Source organism: Sorex araneus, chromosome 3, assembly GCF_027595985.1.
Source record: "Sorex araneus isolate mSorAra2 chromosome 3, mSorAra2.pri, whole genome shotgun sequence".
Taxonomy (NCBI): Eukaryota; Metazoa; Chordata; class Mammalia; order Eulipotyphla; family Soricidae; genus Sorex; species Sorex araneus.
The window spans coordinates 239,323,789-239,340,938 of NC_073304.1; the positions used below are offsets into that span (position 1 = coordinate 239,323,789).

Below are 17,150 nucleotides of genomic sequence, written 5' to 3' on the forward strand. Positions count from 1 at the left end.
GACTGACTCCATCCTCTTTATTGCCAGCAACCCTGGGTGGGACATGCTCTGGCTTTGTATGAAGAGACACTGTATGAAGGCTCCTGTGTGGAAATACCTTCCTGTGTTCTCTTGTACCAGTACTCAGGATGGCCATTCCTTGGTCATACAGAAGTCCGTTTTTCTCTGTTTTTACTCTTCTGGAGGCCTTAGTCATGTGAAGTATGTGCTGTGGCAGGGAGCTCCTCCCCACTCCTCCAGCAGGTCAGAGACCAAACCGTGTTGCTGTTTCTGACAAGTTATCTGTAGCATTCACACTGAAAGCATCGTTCCCACTTATTGGAGGACACTCCTCAAAGATGTCTGCGTGGTCTAGGACAGAGGGTTCCTCAAGCAGTGCAGGGTGCACTCTGGAAAGTGTGGAGGCCAGTTGAGTGTCTCTTAGACCCCATGTCACCTGTCCTTACAGTCTCACCTGAATTCAGCTGATCGTGGCAATGAACAGTCTCATGTTGCTGCACTGTTTCTTGTCATTCCCAGCGGAGTAGTGGAGGTTGAGTCAACCAGGGTCAAGCCCAGCTCCACTTGTGGGTTCAGCCTGTGTAGACTCAGGAGAGTGGGTGGTATGGCAGGCAGCAACCTCAAGGCAGCAGAGAGGCCTGCTTGATGCTTGGTGCTTCGGGCTGCACACAGACCCCCAGCCTGTTCTGTGTCACAGTGGCTGTCTATTCCCACTTGTGGTGTGAGCGTGGGTGGTCTTGGGAGATAGATGAGCCTGGCTCTTGTCCATGGCACCGTGCACGGTGGGCACCTGCACAGCCCTAGGTGATGAGGCTTCTGGGAAAGTGGAAGCGGGTGGTGCTGGCCAGCTGTGTCCCCCCAGAACAGGAAGGCCCGGAGAGTCTGTCTTTTTGTGCTTCGTTGGGCCTGCTCAGGCAGGCTCACATCCCAGCCTGTGGTATGGGGTGATGGCTGCTACCTGCTGCCAATGCAGGCCGTGGGGATGGCTTAAAAATGGTCTGTGGGAACTGAAAAGCAAATGTCTGGAACCAGTAGCTTTGCCATCAGTTCCTCCTGCCCCCTAGCAAATCAAACATCGGCTCTTTCTGAGCAAGTTGAACTGCATTTTTGAGGCTATTTTGATGGCTCTTTGTGCTGGTGAGTGAAGTGGAAATTCTGCCGTGATAACTGACTCTGGGCGGGCAGGCTTGTGTGAGTGAGCACGCAGCTCATGCCGAGGGGGTGCCCGTTCCCCCGGAGACTCTGCTGGGCACAGTCGTTTCATTGTGAGTCTGTCTCTCAGGTTCCTGATCCATAAACCACTGCCATGGCGGTTTTCTGAGCGTCTAGTGGATCTGTGCTACTCTGCCCCCAGAGCTGACTGGTGTGCTGAGGGTTAAGTCCTCTCTCACCTGGAGGCTGCCTTTTCCTTAGGCGCTTGGCATTGGCAGGTGACATGCTGTCTAGAGAGAAGGCATTTAAGCTACATTGCTGTGCTTAGGGTTGCCAAAAGGAAGCCCTCTGGGGAATCTCATATACCTGACATGCATTTGCAGTGTGTAATTGGAACCAGGAGGAGTTTTTTGTTTAGAGCTATTGAAGAGTTTCCTTATTTTAAACCTGCTCAATCTGGAGCATTGTTAATTTTTGAGTTTTATTCCTTGGATAGTGACTTATTTTTCCAAGTTTAGGGAAGATGTGGTGTGCTCCATACTGCCCGCCATGTAACTACCCCCACATCCCGCACTGTGATTGTTCATGTGCCATGCTTGGCTTCTGTAGCTGATTTGTCTTGGCCTCTGGGTCCTGAGATGTCAGAGCTGGGCACCCTGTCTTTTAACACAGAGAGGCGGGACACGGCCACTGACCTCTCCTCACTGTAGCTTTTGCTACTTCCTGGGAAACTCTTCAGGTTTCTTGTTGAAGAAATCGCCCTGGTCTTTCTCTGATTTGGAGCAGTTCTGCTTTCTGTAATTCTGCTTCTTCCCAGAGACCCCAGCACTGCTCGGCTCTGGCCTGTCAGGGTTGGTCAGGGCCAGGGCATCACCTGCATGCGTGTTACCTGCCCACGTGTCTGGTCTGGTGGCTGGTGTGGAGGGACAGTGGGAATCTGAGCACAGCTGGACTAATGGGGGTGTCCCTTTCTGACTGTTTTCACTGCACATTGTCTTTTGGCCAGCTGCCCTTGCCCCCAGCAGCCCACCAGTTGCCCGAGGGTGGGGTGTGTGGGCAGATGCCCGATGTGGAAGAGAATCAGCACTGTATGTCCTTTGAGCATGGCTGAGTGGCCTGTGGAGCCCGCCCGAGCGGCGCCTCAGCAGCACTGGGCTTGGGAGCAGGTCTGGGCTGGGGGCGACTGGGTCCGTGCAGATGAGTGGCTCAGCATGGCATCTGCCTGAGGTCGGTGGGGACCTGGTGACTGTCACTCACAGTGTCTATTTAGAAGCTGATTCTGTCCAGTGGACTGATAAATTGGGACTCAGCAGGGAGCAGCCAGCTTCCCCTGAGGCTATAGAATCATTGACTGGCTTTCCCCAGCTGGTCAGGGTGGCAGAGAGAGGGGTGTTCACATCAGGTGGTGCCTCCTCCCAAGGGACCTCAGCCCATTAGTCCTGACATTTGTGAGCCACAAATGCCTGCCCTGTGGACTTGGGCCATGAAGGCCAATAGCAGGGAAACAAGACGTGTCCAGGCAAAAGCTAAGCCTTTCAGCATGTGGACGAGGAGGTCCAATAGGAAAGTCACTAATGAGATGTCAGTTCTGGGTGTGCAGCCGCCCTGGGCCAACATCTATTCTCCCATTCGCCATGAGGCATAGGAAGGGGGCCATGCCGTCAGTCAACCACCTTGCAAGGGTGGTTCGGGAACCCCGAAGGTCAGTCTGTGCTGTGTTGACCTGGCCAGTTGTGTGGCTCCTGAGCAGGAGCACTGGCCAGGGATTTTCATCCTGATGGGCATCAAGGGGAGAGGCTGGGCCAGGTCAGCAGTATGGTGGGCCTTGGCTAGGTGGGCCACACTCTGGGAGCACCTGGGCAGGGGCAGGTTCTTGGTGGGTGAGTCAGCCTCGGCTGGACACTAGGGGTGAGGGTGGGGTGTCAGGCTCTGTCTCAGGTGCAGTGAACTTGAGGGGCTCCTCGCACACTCTTGAGGAGGGTGTCCTGCTGCCATTGGGTTGAAGCAAGGAACTCTGGACCAGACAGTGCCTCCATGTTGTGGCCCTCAGCCTGCAAGTCAGGGCGTCGTTGGCTCCTGCCTTTGAGCCTCTGGGTGCAGATGCATGGTGACCCTGCTGCTCTGAGCCCCGAGTCCTGGGAGAGATGGGGGTGAGCATGCCGTGGCACCCTCGTCATGCCTAGAATCCTTGGTGAACTCGGAAGCAGGTCTCAGTGCTGCTTCCGTGCTGTGAGTTCTCTCCCGTCCTCCCTGTGGTAGTGCTGCAGTGACAGTCATTGGCTGTGGGGTTTCCTGGGTCGGCTCTCACTGCAATGTTGGCACAAACTGACCAGGCTCGGAGCTCTGCTCCAACTCAGGGGCTCGTCTGCTCCGGTGCAGTGCTTTGTAGAGGGCATTCTCAGTTTCAGCGGTGAGGCCGCACCGGGTCGGGTGCACTCTGTATGGTGGCTGCTTCTTCCTGGGCCACTTTCCTGTTCCTGTTTATGTAGAATAAATCCCTTTGTTGTGAAAAGGTCGGGGAGATGAGTATGCACTGCTTGTCTCCCAGTGTGCGTTCACCCTTCCCCATGCTGTCAGTACCAGCTGTCCCTGTCCTGGCAGGTCAGCGTTGGAGACTGTGTGCAGTATGCTGGTGCACCTCAGTTGGGGGCTTGGGTTGCCGGGGACAGTGGTGGGAACTCATACCACAGGGCCCACCCACCCTGAACCTGCTGCAAGTGTCTGGGCTCACATGTGGGTACACAAGTGTGGTTGCTAAAAAGAGGGTTTGAATTTCTAGGGAAAACCTCCTTTAACGCCCTTCCACATTTTTCTGTTAACAACTATTTTAAGAGACTTTACAAGTTGTTCGAGTCATTTGTAAAGTAAATTCTCATAAACTTTCCAAGTTTAATGCATGAGTGAATATAATTTTTTTCTGGCTTTGGTATCACACTTTGTGATGCTCTGAGAACTGTGTGGTTCTGGGGATTGAACTGGGCCTCCCACATGTGAGCCTGCACTCAGCTCTGATCATCTCTCAGGCTCCTTGATTCTGAGGGGTCGTGTGCCGCTCCTGTGTGTCACTCCTTGTTTGGCAATGGCCTGTTCCTCAGATCAGGAGCTGCAGTGCCTGTGGCGTGCCTGGCCACTGTGCAGGCCTCACATGTCTCACGGATCCTGGGGCAGCGTTGGGATGGCTCTTGCTGGACTTGTTCTTTCCGGAGTGGGGTGTTTTCCTTGGGCCACACTCACTCTTGTCTCTGTGCAGTGGTGGCTGTGATCCTCAGGGCACTGACCTATGATGAGAAGCGTGGATCCTGTAGCGTGGGCGCCAATGTCCGTGATGCTGCCTGCTACGTATGCTGGGCCTTTGCGCGCGCCTACGAGCCCCAGGAGCTGAAGCCCTTTGTGTCCTCCATTTCCAGGTGAGTGTGGGCTGCCTCCTTTCTGTCGCTGGGACCTATCTGGGACGCCCCCACTGTGGGGCTGATTTCAGGAAGTGGCTCAGGGCACCTTTGTCATGCTCAGTCATTTGCACCAGAATAGAGTCAGGAAAAGGCTGTGGGATTCTGGGGGCTTGTCTGGCCTGTGGATGGGCTTCCGGGGTAAGGAGACATGGTGGGAGGTCCTGGGTGAGCCTCCCTCGAGGGTGCTGTGGTGGGCTGGGAGGAGCTGGGCCTTGTCCTTCCTGGCATCAGGCTCTGTGTTGCAGCCCGCAGACCCTCAGACCCTTCACTCCCGTAGCCTCTGAAAGTGCTGCTGGGCCTTCGGGACCCTGCACTGCTTGGGCACCTGGGCAGGCGCGGGTGTGACTGCAGGCAGCCGTCCCTGCTTCCAGGACCTGATTCTGGTGCCTTTTGTCAGGAGATAAGCAGCAGAGTGGTGTCCCTGGGAGAGTGTGTTATTGGGGGCTGTTGGGCTACACCAGATGGTACTTGGGGCTCCTTGGCAGAGCCTGCCGCCTCTCGGAGCCCTCTTGGCCCCAAGCAAGTTTCTGTACTAACCTGGATGCTGAGGAGGGTTCTGGGAAGGCGAGTCTGGGGGGTGGAGGTGGTGCCTCCATGATGGCCTTAATGGAGGGTTTCAGAAAGTGGTCTGGGTATTAGTTCCACCACAGCCCTGCAGAGTGAGGGCCCCCCCTACCCTGCTGTGGAGATGTGATGGTCCCCAGCCCCGCAGAGTGATGGTCCTGCCCCCCTGCCCTGCCTTGCCCTCCATTACCCTCCAGCCTGTGGTGGCTGGATGGTCTCCCCAGCCTGGCCCTTACCCCACAGTGGAGTCTCCAAGGAACCTGAGGGTTTGATCTTGGGGCCAAGGGCATAAAGTCCTTCTACCAAGGTTGCAGAGGGACCCTGAGTCCCTGCCCCTGGCAGGACCTCTCTCTCTTCTCAGGGATTGGAGGACTGGTGGGGACATTCCCAGGGGAGACTGGGGTCCTGTACCCAACCTGAAACCCTGGGACTGGGGGAATCTGCTGCAAGCACATAACTTGTGTTTCCTGTAACTCCCATAGCAGTGCAGGACCCCTGGCCCCAGTCTGAGCAGTGACCTTGTGGGATGGACTCTGGAAGAACCGCTAGCAAGTTCTTTCTGACCCATGCCAAGAACCCAACATGGCGTGAGTCAGGCCAGGCTAGCTCTGTTTTGGGGTCCTTGGAGTGGCTGTGTTGGGGTTCTGTTCCTGCATACTCGGAGATGGAGCCTGGTGAGGTCCCAGCAGTCCAGGAGCATGACTCTGCCCCTGTGCATCATGGCACACCATGGGGTGGTGCCACTGAGGCGGGCTGCCACCGTTGTCGCACCCAGTACTCTCCCCTGAGCCAAGCCAGGCATGGGAGCGTCCTGCACGCCTGCCTCTCCTTCAGAGCATGTGCCCGGGAGATGTTCTGCACAGGCGGCACTTGACTTGCACCATGGTGGACATCTAGGTTCTGCTGGGCCATGAGAGGCGAGGCCCAGTCCCTCTGGTACTCCTCATGAGGGCTCTCCTGAACTCCAGGACTTGGCTTCAGAATGTGCTGGATGTGAGGGGCACTGTGAGGCCCTGGTGGGTGGCAGGGCCACTCTGAGCCCGTGGCTGGCAGAAACTTGGCTGGTTCCACTTGGTGGCAGGGCCACTGTGAGACTGTGAGCCTGTGACTGGCAACCCGATCCGTTCACAGAAACTCTAGGTCGCAGGGCCACTGTGAATCCGTGGCTGGCAGAAACTCTGCTAGTTCCACTGTGCCTTTGATCTCAGAGGAGGTTACATTTCCTGGAGTTTCTGGGCATGCCCAGGAGATTGCTAATGAGTTTACTTAGCACCTCACACCCTGAAACCTCCAGCGGGCAGGGGGCCCCTAATTCCCCCTCATTAACCTGGGCTAGCGGCCTTGTGGAGTTTCTACTTAAAAAGGCTCCTCTTGCCTGTTCCCTGCGCCCATCCTGGATCAGATCAGCTAGTGCCTGCGGAGCTGCCTGCAGCCTTTCCAGGCCTGTCTGGCAGGTTCTCAGGGGACCTGTGCCCAGCCCTTCCTGGCCAGAGTGGGCTGCAGGCATCCGGGGGCCGGCAGGGCGGCTGCAGGTGAGTCATGGTGCCAGGTGAGCCTGGAGGACGCGGCTGGCGTGCGCCTCCCTGCCCAGGAGTATCGGTTGGGGTGTGCCTTTGAGATCTGCTTCCCTGGGTTCCTAATAAGTGACCACATTTTAATTGTCAGCTTTTAAGCCCATTAATCCTGGCACCTGATAAAATCTTGATATCTTTAAGTATACTTTCACAAACTTCAGTGGATGCTGCAAAATTAGGCAGTTGAGATCAAAATACAGTTCTGCGAGTGAACTAGAAATGGTCTAAAGCATCCAGGCACTTGTGATTCAGGATGATCATGAGGGAGGCTGGGCACTCCCAGGCACAGAAGGGTTATAGTTTTGGGATTTAGTTGTCCACTTCTTCCTCAACTTGGACAAACTGCTCTTTCAGCCCACCCTGTAAGTATGTACAGGCCCTCTGTTTTATAATACCAAAAGGATGCCTTTTAGCTCATTTCAATCATGTTCTGAATTAGTGTTGGGTGGCTTCCAATATCCATGTTTCCTAAGCACATTAACTCACAGAGAGAATATGAGCTAGAATAATTCTCTGGGTGGAGAGAAAAGAAGACTTTCTATAAACCAAGTGTCATTGAACAACTCCAAAAGTGTCAAGTTAAAATGGTTCAGAACTCTTGTACACTATCTTAAAAATACCTTCTCACTAGTAACTACAGCCAATTTGCAAGGAGCAAAAAGAAAAATGAGCCCTCACTGCTGGCGTGTGGGCCGCTGTCAGCGTCTCAGATTTCCTCACCTGAAACTCTTTAGTAAGCTGGTCCTGTTGACATCACCTCAGCGGCCCCTCCTGTGCCGGGGGCAGTGCTGGGCGGGTGGAGCGCAGAGCTGTGGCCGCCTGGGGATTGGCTCCCAGATCTCTTCCTCGAGGGCAAAGTTGTCCTGAAAAATCAGGACAGGCCAGCGTTGCTCAAAGCTACGTCTTGTTCTCACTCAGCGTTTCTTAATGGCTGACCTCCAGAGAGAAGATAAACCCTTTTGTTTTCCCAGGGAAGTTACCTGGCCCCTCACCTGGTCACGGCCCCCAGAGCGCTTTTGGGCTTCCTGGGTTTGGCTGGCTGCCCACAGCCTGTGCCTGCTGGTGGGAGCCTTGTTCCCAGCCTGCTTGTGTCACGTGTCTTCTGTTTTTTCCCTGCATTCACACGGCAGAGGCCTGGGAAGTGATCAGTGAATGGCTCAGGGTCTGGACTTGAGCCTGACTGGTCCGCTGCTGCATCTTTGGGCTGCCACTTTGGTGGGGCAAACTCCCCGAAGCCAAGCTTGGGCGAGTGGCTACTCTCAGCCACACCTGCTCAGAATCGGGTGCCTCGAGCTGGGGCAGGCTGAGGCAGGCAGGCAGGCAGCTCCCTGACTCGGACAGAGAAAGTCCCTTTCTGCTCTGCCTGATGCAGACATTTCTCGGTGCTGGGAACCTGGCGGCAGCCGACCTGTGTCCTCAGGAAGGAGGGGAAGGTGCACCCGGCATGGGAGCCCTGAGGGAAGCTGCAGGGACATGGGGCCTGGGGGCGCTTTCCTGTGTGTCTGTAGCTGCTGTTACCATGTGAAATACTAGTATTTCTAGGTAAGCCGGTTTTCAGTGTGAAATCAGAGCAGTTAAAAAAAAATCAGCCTGAATCAGAATAGTATTGAAAGCAGCTTTCACAATTAAGTACACTGTTGCTGGTAGAGGGGACGTGGGTTTCCTGGCTCAAAGCTCTGTTTCTGACGTGGCCTTTTTGTCCTTGTCCTGTGGTATCTATGACACTCTGTGTGCTGCGAGACGGGACTGCGTGGAGCTATTTAGAACCGTTTCCTTGGGGATGCGGAAGTGCACCTGGTCCCTGAGCAGAGACCATCTCAGGTCGAGGCCAGGTGGTCGGGCCCTGCTGGGAGCCTCCCTGGCCAGCCCGGGAAGGTACCTCATGTTTGGTTCTGGGACTGGACGGTCCTTGCGTGCACGCAGCCCCACGAAGAGAGGTGCCCTCGCCCCAGCCCTGCTTCTCTTCTCTTCCTCGTCTCCAGGTCCCACATGGTGGGTGTCCCATGGTCTGTGGAGGCTGCACCTCCAGCCTGTTTATACTCGGCTGTGCCTGAGACAGCGGGAGCATGGCTGCTCTCCCAGGGCTCTGCGGGGAGTGGCTGTGCCTGCTGTTGTGGCTCCCAGAGGCCCCTCCAGCTCCCGCTGCTGGGCTTCTGGGTTTCAGGCCTGTGGGTGATCCCGTCAGCTCATGTGACACCGTCAGCGGGCTGCAGGGGGCAGGGGAAGAACTGTTGGCCAGAGGGCAGGCTGTGTGCTGTCAGCTCTGCTGTGGGTGGGGCTACCTCTCTTTGAGGAGACTTGTGTGTGGGGTGAGCCCTTTTTTGAGAATAGTTCTCTCTCGACTGAGCTGACTGCACATTGGTCATGTGTGGAAACATACTCTGCCTCCACCCCTGCGTGTCACACCTCTGCTTCTTTCTGGAGCCTCACGGGATGTCCATCAGCACTGCCTATGGCGTGTCACAGAATGCTCTGGAAGGGCTGGAGCTGGAAAGGGCCTGCAGGGGTCTAGCACACAGGGTTAGACCACTGGGAGTGTGAGGCCCCCTTGGGTGCAGGCCTCAGCTCTGGAGCCACAGGCCAGACTGTATCTAGCACCCACTTGCTGGACTTTAGGGTGCCCACCCTGCCTTGATGGGTCTGGGGTCAGGCCACCAGGTACCTGGGGTATGTGCCAGCCAATCCTCCATGTTGCTCACTGACCATTTCCTCTTTCCCACAGTGCTTTGGTGGTTGCTGCTGTGTTTGACCGGAACATAAACTGCAGGAGAGCTGCCTCGGTAAGTGTCCGCTTTGCCACTTTACCCGAGGGCCCACGCGCAGCACAGGCCCCGGGTTCACTAGTTCTTTGGGAGTAGGCCTAGAGTTCCCTGAGGACCTGGCCCAAGAGGCCCTGAACTGCAGTGGCTGCAGCACAGATGCATGTGCGTGTAAACGTGTGTGTTTGTAAGTACCTGTCTGGGCATACATGTGTGTGCATGTGTAGATATGGGCATATGCATGATACACAGGTGCATGTGTATGAGTGTGAACCATAGGGCTAAACCAGTGAACCACAGGGCTTCCACAGCTCCCAGAGTCTGTTATTTCTTGATGGACCCTGTGCTGGACAGTGTCCTGGCTGACCAGAGCCTCGTGCAATCAGCCTTAGCCTGCCTTGTGGTGGCACCTCTGCTCTGCCTTCCCGAGCTCTTCTCCTTCCTCCTGATGTCAGGGACCTGGCACAGATGCTGGGCTGGGGGTAGCCAGGAGCTGGGATGACCACAGACACTGTATGGAGGAGCCTCAGTTGGACCATGTGAGCTGGAAAAGGTCATGGGCCACAAAAGAGCCACATTCTTGGGAGCTGCAGGGTGAGGCTGTCTGGAGACAAGGTGCCGTGCTGGAAACTGGAGGTGCCAGGTGGGATCCGAGAGTGCCAGGGCCAGTGGTTTCTGTCCGGTACCTGGTACCGTGGTCTGGCTGGCTCCAGGGGATGCAGAGGTGTCTGTGGGTGGTCAGACTCAAGGGACAGGGGTCTCAGGGTTGGATCCCAGGCACTGGGGGCATCCTGCAGCCTTATTCTGTCCAGACCTCCTGTGTCCCCTGGTATGGTGTGCAAGGGCAGGGTTTAGCCTCCGGGATGCTCAGGTCTGGTCCATGTGGATGGGATTTCCTTTTCTCTGGGGCAAACATAGGAGTGGGTCTGTGAGGTCTTTCGTTGAGGGACAAGCTGGAAGGTTTCTCCCTGCAGCTGTGCCTGCCAAGCTTCAGGTCGGGTCTTCACTCTCACCAGCCCAGTGCAGCACCTGTGCTCGGAAAGTACACTTGATGGCACATGCTGTCAAGCATCTTCTCATGTGTTTGGGGGAGGGGGCCATGCACCATATTTGTGGTGTCAGGTCTTACTTCTGATTCTGCTCAGGAGTCACTCCTGATTGAACCAGGATTGGCCATGTGCAGCATCTTATCTCCTGTACTGTCTCTCTGGCCCCTTTTGGTGATTTTTTTGATTTGACTTCCCTCTGGGGAAAGGCTGTCCACTTTCTAGTTCATTGTTTCCCAAAGTGGGTGGGGCTGTCTGTGGGTCCACGGAGAAGACCCAGGGTGGTCCTGGGAACTGTGGGAGGGCGGAGGGCACTTTCTGGTTGTTCACATAAAGGAGGTAGATTGCCAGGGGTTCTAAGTGGTGTTTTATTTTGTTGTTGTTTGTTTGTTTTTTTAATGAAACCAGAGAAGTTTGAGAGTCTCGGTTCTACTCCTTTTGTGAGGGGTAGGTGTTTGTGCCATACCAAGCAATGCTCCTGGCTCTGTGCTCAGGGCTTCCTCCTGCTGGGGCTCAGAGGACCATGTGGTGCAGAAAAAAGCCAGGGTTGGCCATGTGCATGACAGACACCTTGCTCCCTGTAGTATCTCTGTCGCCCCAGAACCTCAGCCTGAAATAGGAGCTTGGATGTGGGCTGAGTCCTGGTGGTCTTCCGTGCGCCCTGCAAGTGGGTCTCCAGGCACAGTTCCAGTTCCTCTGATGTTTCTTTCATGGCACTGGTATCATCTCCAGTGTCCATCAGGCCTGTGGTCTTCTGATCCTCAGCATGGCATCTTCCCTGTCTTTTGGTTTTTCTTGTGGGTTTCATTTTCTTTAACAAATTCATTGTATATGTGCTGTTTACACAAGTCAGTCTCCTTCTCCCTGTCTGGTACCCATGAGGGCTGTGGCCTCTTTCGTCCCTGCTTTCCCACCAGGGTGTGGGTCTTGCTTCTCGTGTACTCTGTCCACCTGAGTGACCTGCAGGAGACAGTGACATGACGTCTGGGAGTCCTGGCTGGAGTTGCTGTGGCCCCCGGACACCTCTGCTCCTCTCTTCTGCTGGTGATGCAGCTGTGTCTCGAGGGCCTCCTGCCCTCTGGCTTCTGTCCTCTGAGGGTGTGGAGGGGTCATCGCCCTGATGGTGTCTGTCTGCCCTGCTCATGGGTCCTGTCTTGACTCCCAAGAGAATGGCTTTGCTGAGAGTCTCCCAGAGATGTGTCAGTCTGCAGTGAGGCTGATGACCAGAGCCCCAAGACTGTGACTGGGGTTTGGGCATCACTGAACCCATTGAACTGGGTTGCTTCACAGGGTGTTATGGCTAGAGGCCACTTTTCAAGATGTATCTGATTTTTATTTTATTTTATTGTTGTTTTTGGGCCATATCCAGCGATGCTCAGTGGTTACTCCTGACTGTGCACTCAGGAATTATTCCTGGCGGTGCTTAGGGGACCATATGGGATGCCAGGGATTGAATTTTGGTCAGTGATGTGCAAAGCAAATACCCTACCTACCCACTGTACTCTCACTCTGATCCCATGTGTCTGATTTTTAATTCTGAATTCTTTAACAAAATATTTATCTTAGGGCCAAAGTGGTAGTACAGCACTTAAGTGCTTGCCTTGCATGCAGCTGACCTGGCTTCAATCCCTGGCATCCTATATGGTTCCCTGAGCACCATCAGGAATGATTCCTGAATATACAGCCAGGAATAACCCCTGACCATTGTTGACTGTGGCCCAAAAATCAAAAGAAAGAAGAAATAAAAAATTGAAAGGAAAAAATATTATTTATTTTGGGGGGCCATACCTGACAGTGCTCAGGACTGACTCCTGTCTTTTTGCTCAGGGGTGCCAGGATTGAACCTGATCAGCCATGTGCAGGGTCAGTGGCCCCCTCTCCCCGTGTACTGTCACTGTGACCACTAAATCCGGATTCTTAGAGTGGGGTTTTTGGGAATGCTAGAGAGTTGAGGCCAGTGTGGGTACTGCGAGTCTGCCTAGCCAACAGTGGGACGTTCATAAGCAGATGAAGCCACAGGTCACTGATGCTGCTCTTGTGCAGTTTCTCCTGCTGGTTAGCAGAAACCTTACTCACTGCTGTTTGTTCTTTCTCTTCACAGGCTGCTTTCCAGGAGAATGTGGGGAGACAGGTAGGGCGACTTTTTACAACCTTCATTCCTAGTGCTTCCTGCAGAGGTAGAGGTAGAAACAGCTAGAGAGAGACACACACATGCCTGGTGTCCTCAGCTGCCCATGCTCTAGGACGTGGAGCAGGTGACACTGGCCAGTGGCTTCTGCTCACAGGGCCATTGCTGACAGGGTGGCAGGACACAGGCGAGTGTGGACATGGTGAGTTTTGTAGGAAACCTGGACACAGAAGTAACTCATCAGAAATCAGAGCCCAAGGAGCTTCCAAGGACCTCTGATGTTGGGGCTTCCTAGGGGCCTGGGGAGCTGCGGGGGATGAGCCTCCAGAGGTGGAGACCAACCTTGCCTATCCCCGGGGAGCACCACATACAGGGAGGCCAGAAGCTGTGCAGCCTCTGTGCCCAGAGTTGTCACACTGACCAGCACAGCTGCCAGGGATGTGTCTGGCAGCCAGGAGGGGGCTGTGGGCCCAGTGCTGTGCTGAGGGTGGAGTGGGGTGTTCCAGGAGACTTCAGGACAGGAGACTGGAGTACTTGGGCCACGTGTGATTCCAAGGAGCACACAGTGGTTCAGGGAGACTCAGTGGGCTCTCAGGTCAAGTGTGGGGGAGTCACTGAGGCGCCTAGGGAGGAGGCACTGCACGAGACCCTGGATGAGAGAGGATGTTCCGAGGGTGGGCCTGCATGTTCTGATCCCATGCCCACAGGCTGCTGGGCACTTTGTGGGTGAGAACCCCGACCTGGCATGTGTACTTGGTCAGGGTCCCTATAGGCACGGGCACAGCTCTGAGCCTGGGTCTGACAGTGACACAGGACAATGGGGTCTGATGCTGACACGGGGCTCTGGGTCTGACGCTGACAGCGGGCTCTGGGGTCTCACGCTGACACAGGGCTCTGGGGTCTCACGCTGACACAGGGCACCTGCTTCCTCTGAGCAGCTTAGGTTTTGAATCTAGGTGTCCTTTGAAGCAGTGCAACCATCTTGCCCCAGAACCTCCTTTGCTGTCTGCTGAAGGCCTGACCTGGCAGCCGATGGGGCCTCGGAACCTTCTCTCTGACTGGGTTTGGGCTATGGGACCAGGCCCTGGCCAAGCCCCTGTATCTTCCCCTGCCCCCTCATGTGTTCCTGGTGGCATCTGACTGTGGTATCTGTGACTAGTAGGGCAGGAGAGGAGAGTCTGTGGGGTTTCTCACAGAGCCTCCGTGTGCAGGCAGGTTCTCTGCCTCAGCCACATCCCAGCCCCTGTAGTGGCATGTTTAAACCCCAAGGACGGGGGCCCCTGTCATGCAGGGACTTGTGGGCCTGACCTGCATCTGTCCTTGGGACAGTGTTGGGGTGTGATGAGGCCTAGCCAGTGACTCTGTAGCTGGGCCTGGAGACGAGGCCCTGTGGGGTGAGCCCTCGAAGTGAGACCCTTGTCTGGGGGAAGTCCCACAAGGAAGAAGGTTGGTGGTGTAGGTGGGTGCGTGCTCCAGCGGGACTCAGCTGAAGCCCCACATGCCCTGGGCTCTTTGCATGGTCCCTGTTTGTGGAGCATTTGGGACTGGTCACAGGAAGGAGGAAAGTACCTAAGCTTGGGTTCAATTGTGGGGTAGATAGGTGTTTGGGGGTGCATGACCATGCCTACCTGGTGCTGACTGAGAGCATGTCCATCTATACACAGTATCCTTCCTCCCGCAGTTTGCTGGGGTGTCTAGAAAGGGATGTTCTCGCCATAGGGTGTGTCTCACGCACCTGGACGGGGCCGAGGGGCTGGCTGGAGAGTGAACTGCAGTGGTGGACTGTCTTGCAGCTTCTGAGGCACTGTTTTTGCTGGCTTCAGCCTTTGGAGATTCGTGGCAGTTGGCTTTTCAGGACCCTGCGGGCCACTGTCTCTGGCAGGCTCTGCTGATGGAGACCTGGTCCTGACCCCAGAGCTGACCAGCCCTTACAAGACAGGATGGGTGGGATCTCCTCTGCTCCAGGGTCTCTGCTTAGGGCCACCTCCCATCGCTTACCTTGGGCTGCTGTGGGCTTGAGTGGTAGTCCCTGCCCAGCTCCGCTGGCAAGACCCGTGTGGAGGTCACATGCAGGCACCCAACCTTTCCAGGCAAGGGGCCCAAGGACAGACCTCTGAGTTCTTGCCTGTGGCTCCTCCCCAGTGGGACAGGGCATTCGGGTTGGCCTTCGTGGGCGGCTGTTGTCAGCCACGTAGGGCCCCCACTTGGGCCAGGTCGAGTGAACTTCACTCTTTGGGAACACCTGTAATTCAGGTGTCTTATACGACTTCTATGGCCGACTCATTGTGAGCCCCAGGCTGCTGTGCTGCTTGCGCCGGTGTGGACCTGGTGCCCTGTGCTCGGATACAGCACAGCAACAGTGCTGGGGGACCCTCGTGTGAGCCCACCCCTGACCCTAAGAAGTCAGTCTAGTGCTTTCAGCAGAGTATAGGGCCAGGGCGAGCTGTAGGGCTCGTGCTGTTCCTGGCTCCAGCATTGCTGTGTCGCTGGTAAGAACGTGGGTGCCTGCTGACCCGCCTCCCATGCCCTTCACTGACCCCTCCTATTGCCTCTCCTCCATCAGGGCACCTTCCCACATGGGATCGACATTTTGACTGCGGCTGACTACTTTGCTGTTGGTAACATTTCCAACTGTTACCTCACTATCAGGTAAGTCAGTGTTTCTCCCAGACCAGCTCTAGGAGTGTGGGGCCTGCCCAGAATCTCTGCCTGCCATTTTCTTTCTCTTTCTAGACGCTCTTCTTAGAGTCAGTAGGACTCTAACACCAAGGTTAGGTCTGAACACCAAGAATGGGGCTCAGGCAGAGGGATGCTCTCTTTCCTCCTTCCTTTTTGAAAGTATTATTTGTTTAATGCGGGCCACAAGCCAGCCTTGCGTGGGCCAGCAGGGCAGACCTTGTCTGCTACTGGAGACACACCCCCGACCTGCTTTGTGCTTGTGTGTAAAACTCAAGAAACACCATCAAAGGGCCAGCAGCTGCCCGGGCTGGCTTGGAGAAGGTGAGAGACCAAGGCTCGTGGCATCCTTTTCTGTGTCCTTGGTATTCTCACTGCTTTTGTGGGGAACTGGTCTTCTCAGAGAAAGGCCACAGCGCAGCCATGTCTGTGCCATGGTTCTCTGCTGGGTTTCAGGTAACTGGTGTCCCAGAATGAAGCCCTGCCCTGAGTGATTTTCTGCTTCATCAGATGTGTTCCACGGCTGGCCGAGTGAGAGCTCTGGGTTGTGCCTGGCTGAAAGGCTCTTAAGAAGTCAGACCCACACTTTTATCCTTCTGGTTCCTCTTGTGCTGGGGGCCATCACTCTTCCCCCCTCCCCCCCCCCCCCCCGCCACTCCACAGCCAGTGTGGACAGTGTTTTGAAACCTGCCCTTTGGCCTCTTCTCTAAGGGATGCTTTGTTCTTCCCCAGAGAAAAACCTTTTCAGTACTTTGCAGCTGTTCTTAATACCCAAGTCAGGAGAGGCCTGACTTATTAGAACTCAGACCTCTGGCTTCTGGATCAAATTAAAATTCAGTTCTTAATTTCTGGAGATGTGTCCATCTGTTTTCCACAGAAGCTGGACCAGATGACATTGTTACCAGCAGTGGACAAGTTTTTTTTTGCCCCCCCCCCCCCATATCCTCACTAGCACTGGTTGTTTCTATTTGAAACACAAACCAACCCACTTACTATAAATTGTTCAAATGTCAACTTCATTTGAACTTCATAGTGATGCAACTTCATAGGGTTGTTGTGCTTTGTATATCTTTGTGGAGTGACCTTTGGGCCACATTAGCTATGCTCAGGGATCTCTCCTGGCAATACTGGGGGACCCTAAGTGGTGCTGGAAACTGAGCCTGCAGGGCCAGTGCCTTCCCCATTGTCCCCTCTCTTGGCCTCTTGACAGTCTCATGGTGTGAGGGGATACCTCCTTGTTTTGATCTGCATTTCTTGAAGATGATTGATAAAGAGCACTTTTTCATATATCTGTGTTGTCTCTTTGAGGAAGTCTTCATTTAGCTCTTTCCCCCCATTTTTTGGATGGGGTTGTTTGTATTTCTGTTAAGTTTCACGAGTGCTCTGTGTATCTCAGCTTTAGCTCTTTACCAGACGTGCAGCAAGTGACATTTTCTCCCAGACTATGCCATGTCTTAGTTCTAGTCACTATTCCTTCTGCAGTGCAGAACCTTTTTAGTTGTAGAGTTCTCAAAGGAAATTATAGATTTGGCTCTAATATCAAAACCTTTAGTCCACTTGAATTGACTTTTGTGTGTGATGTGGGATAGGGAGCTAAGTTCATTTTTATTTCCCCACCATGAAACTTGTGGCCAGTCAAGCACTCTTATTTTTTAAATTTTAAAAAAGAAGAAAAATTTGAATGAGGAACTACCTAGTCTGTTAGTCTATATGTACTAAGTTAGTGAGTCAGCACCTTACATATCCTTTTGTGTTTGGTTTTTGGGCCACACCTGGTGGTGATCAGGGCTTACTCCTGATTC

The 17,150-nt window shown here is 54.6% G+C and overlaps 1 protein-coding gene across 1 annotated transcript in view; it reads left to right on the forward strand.

Moving 5' to 3' along the window:
- TBCD (tubulin folding cofactor D) overlaps window positions 1-17,150 on the forward strand; it is a 99,554-nt gene that overhangs the window by 59,724 nt on the left and 22,680 nt on the right. The window contains exons 14-17 of the mRNA XM_004621130.2: window positions 4,403-4,559; window positions 9,462-9,519; window positions 12,646-12,675; window positions 15,236-15,321. Of these exons, the coding sequence (XP_004621187.1) occupies window positions 4,403-4,559; window positions 9,462-9,519; window positions 12,646-12,675; window positions 15,236-15,321 (331 nt within the window). The remainder of the gene's footprint in view (window positions 1-4,402; window positions 4,560-9,461; window positions 9,520-12,645; window positions 12,676-15,235; window positions 15,322-17,150) is intronic.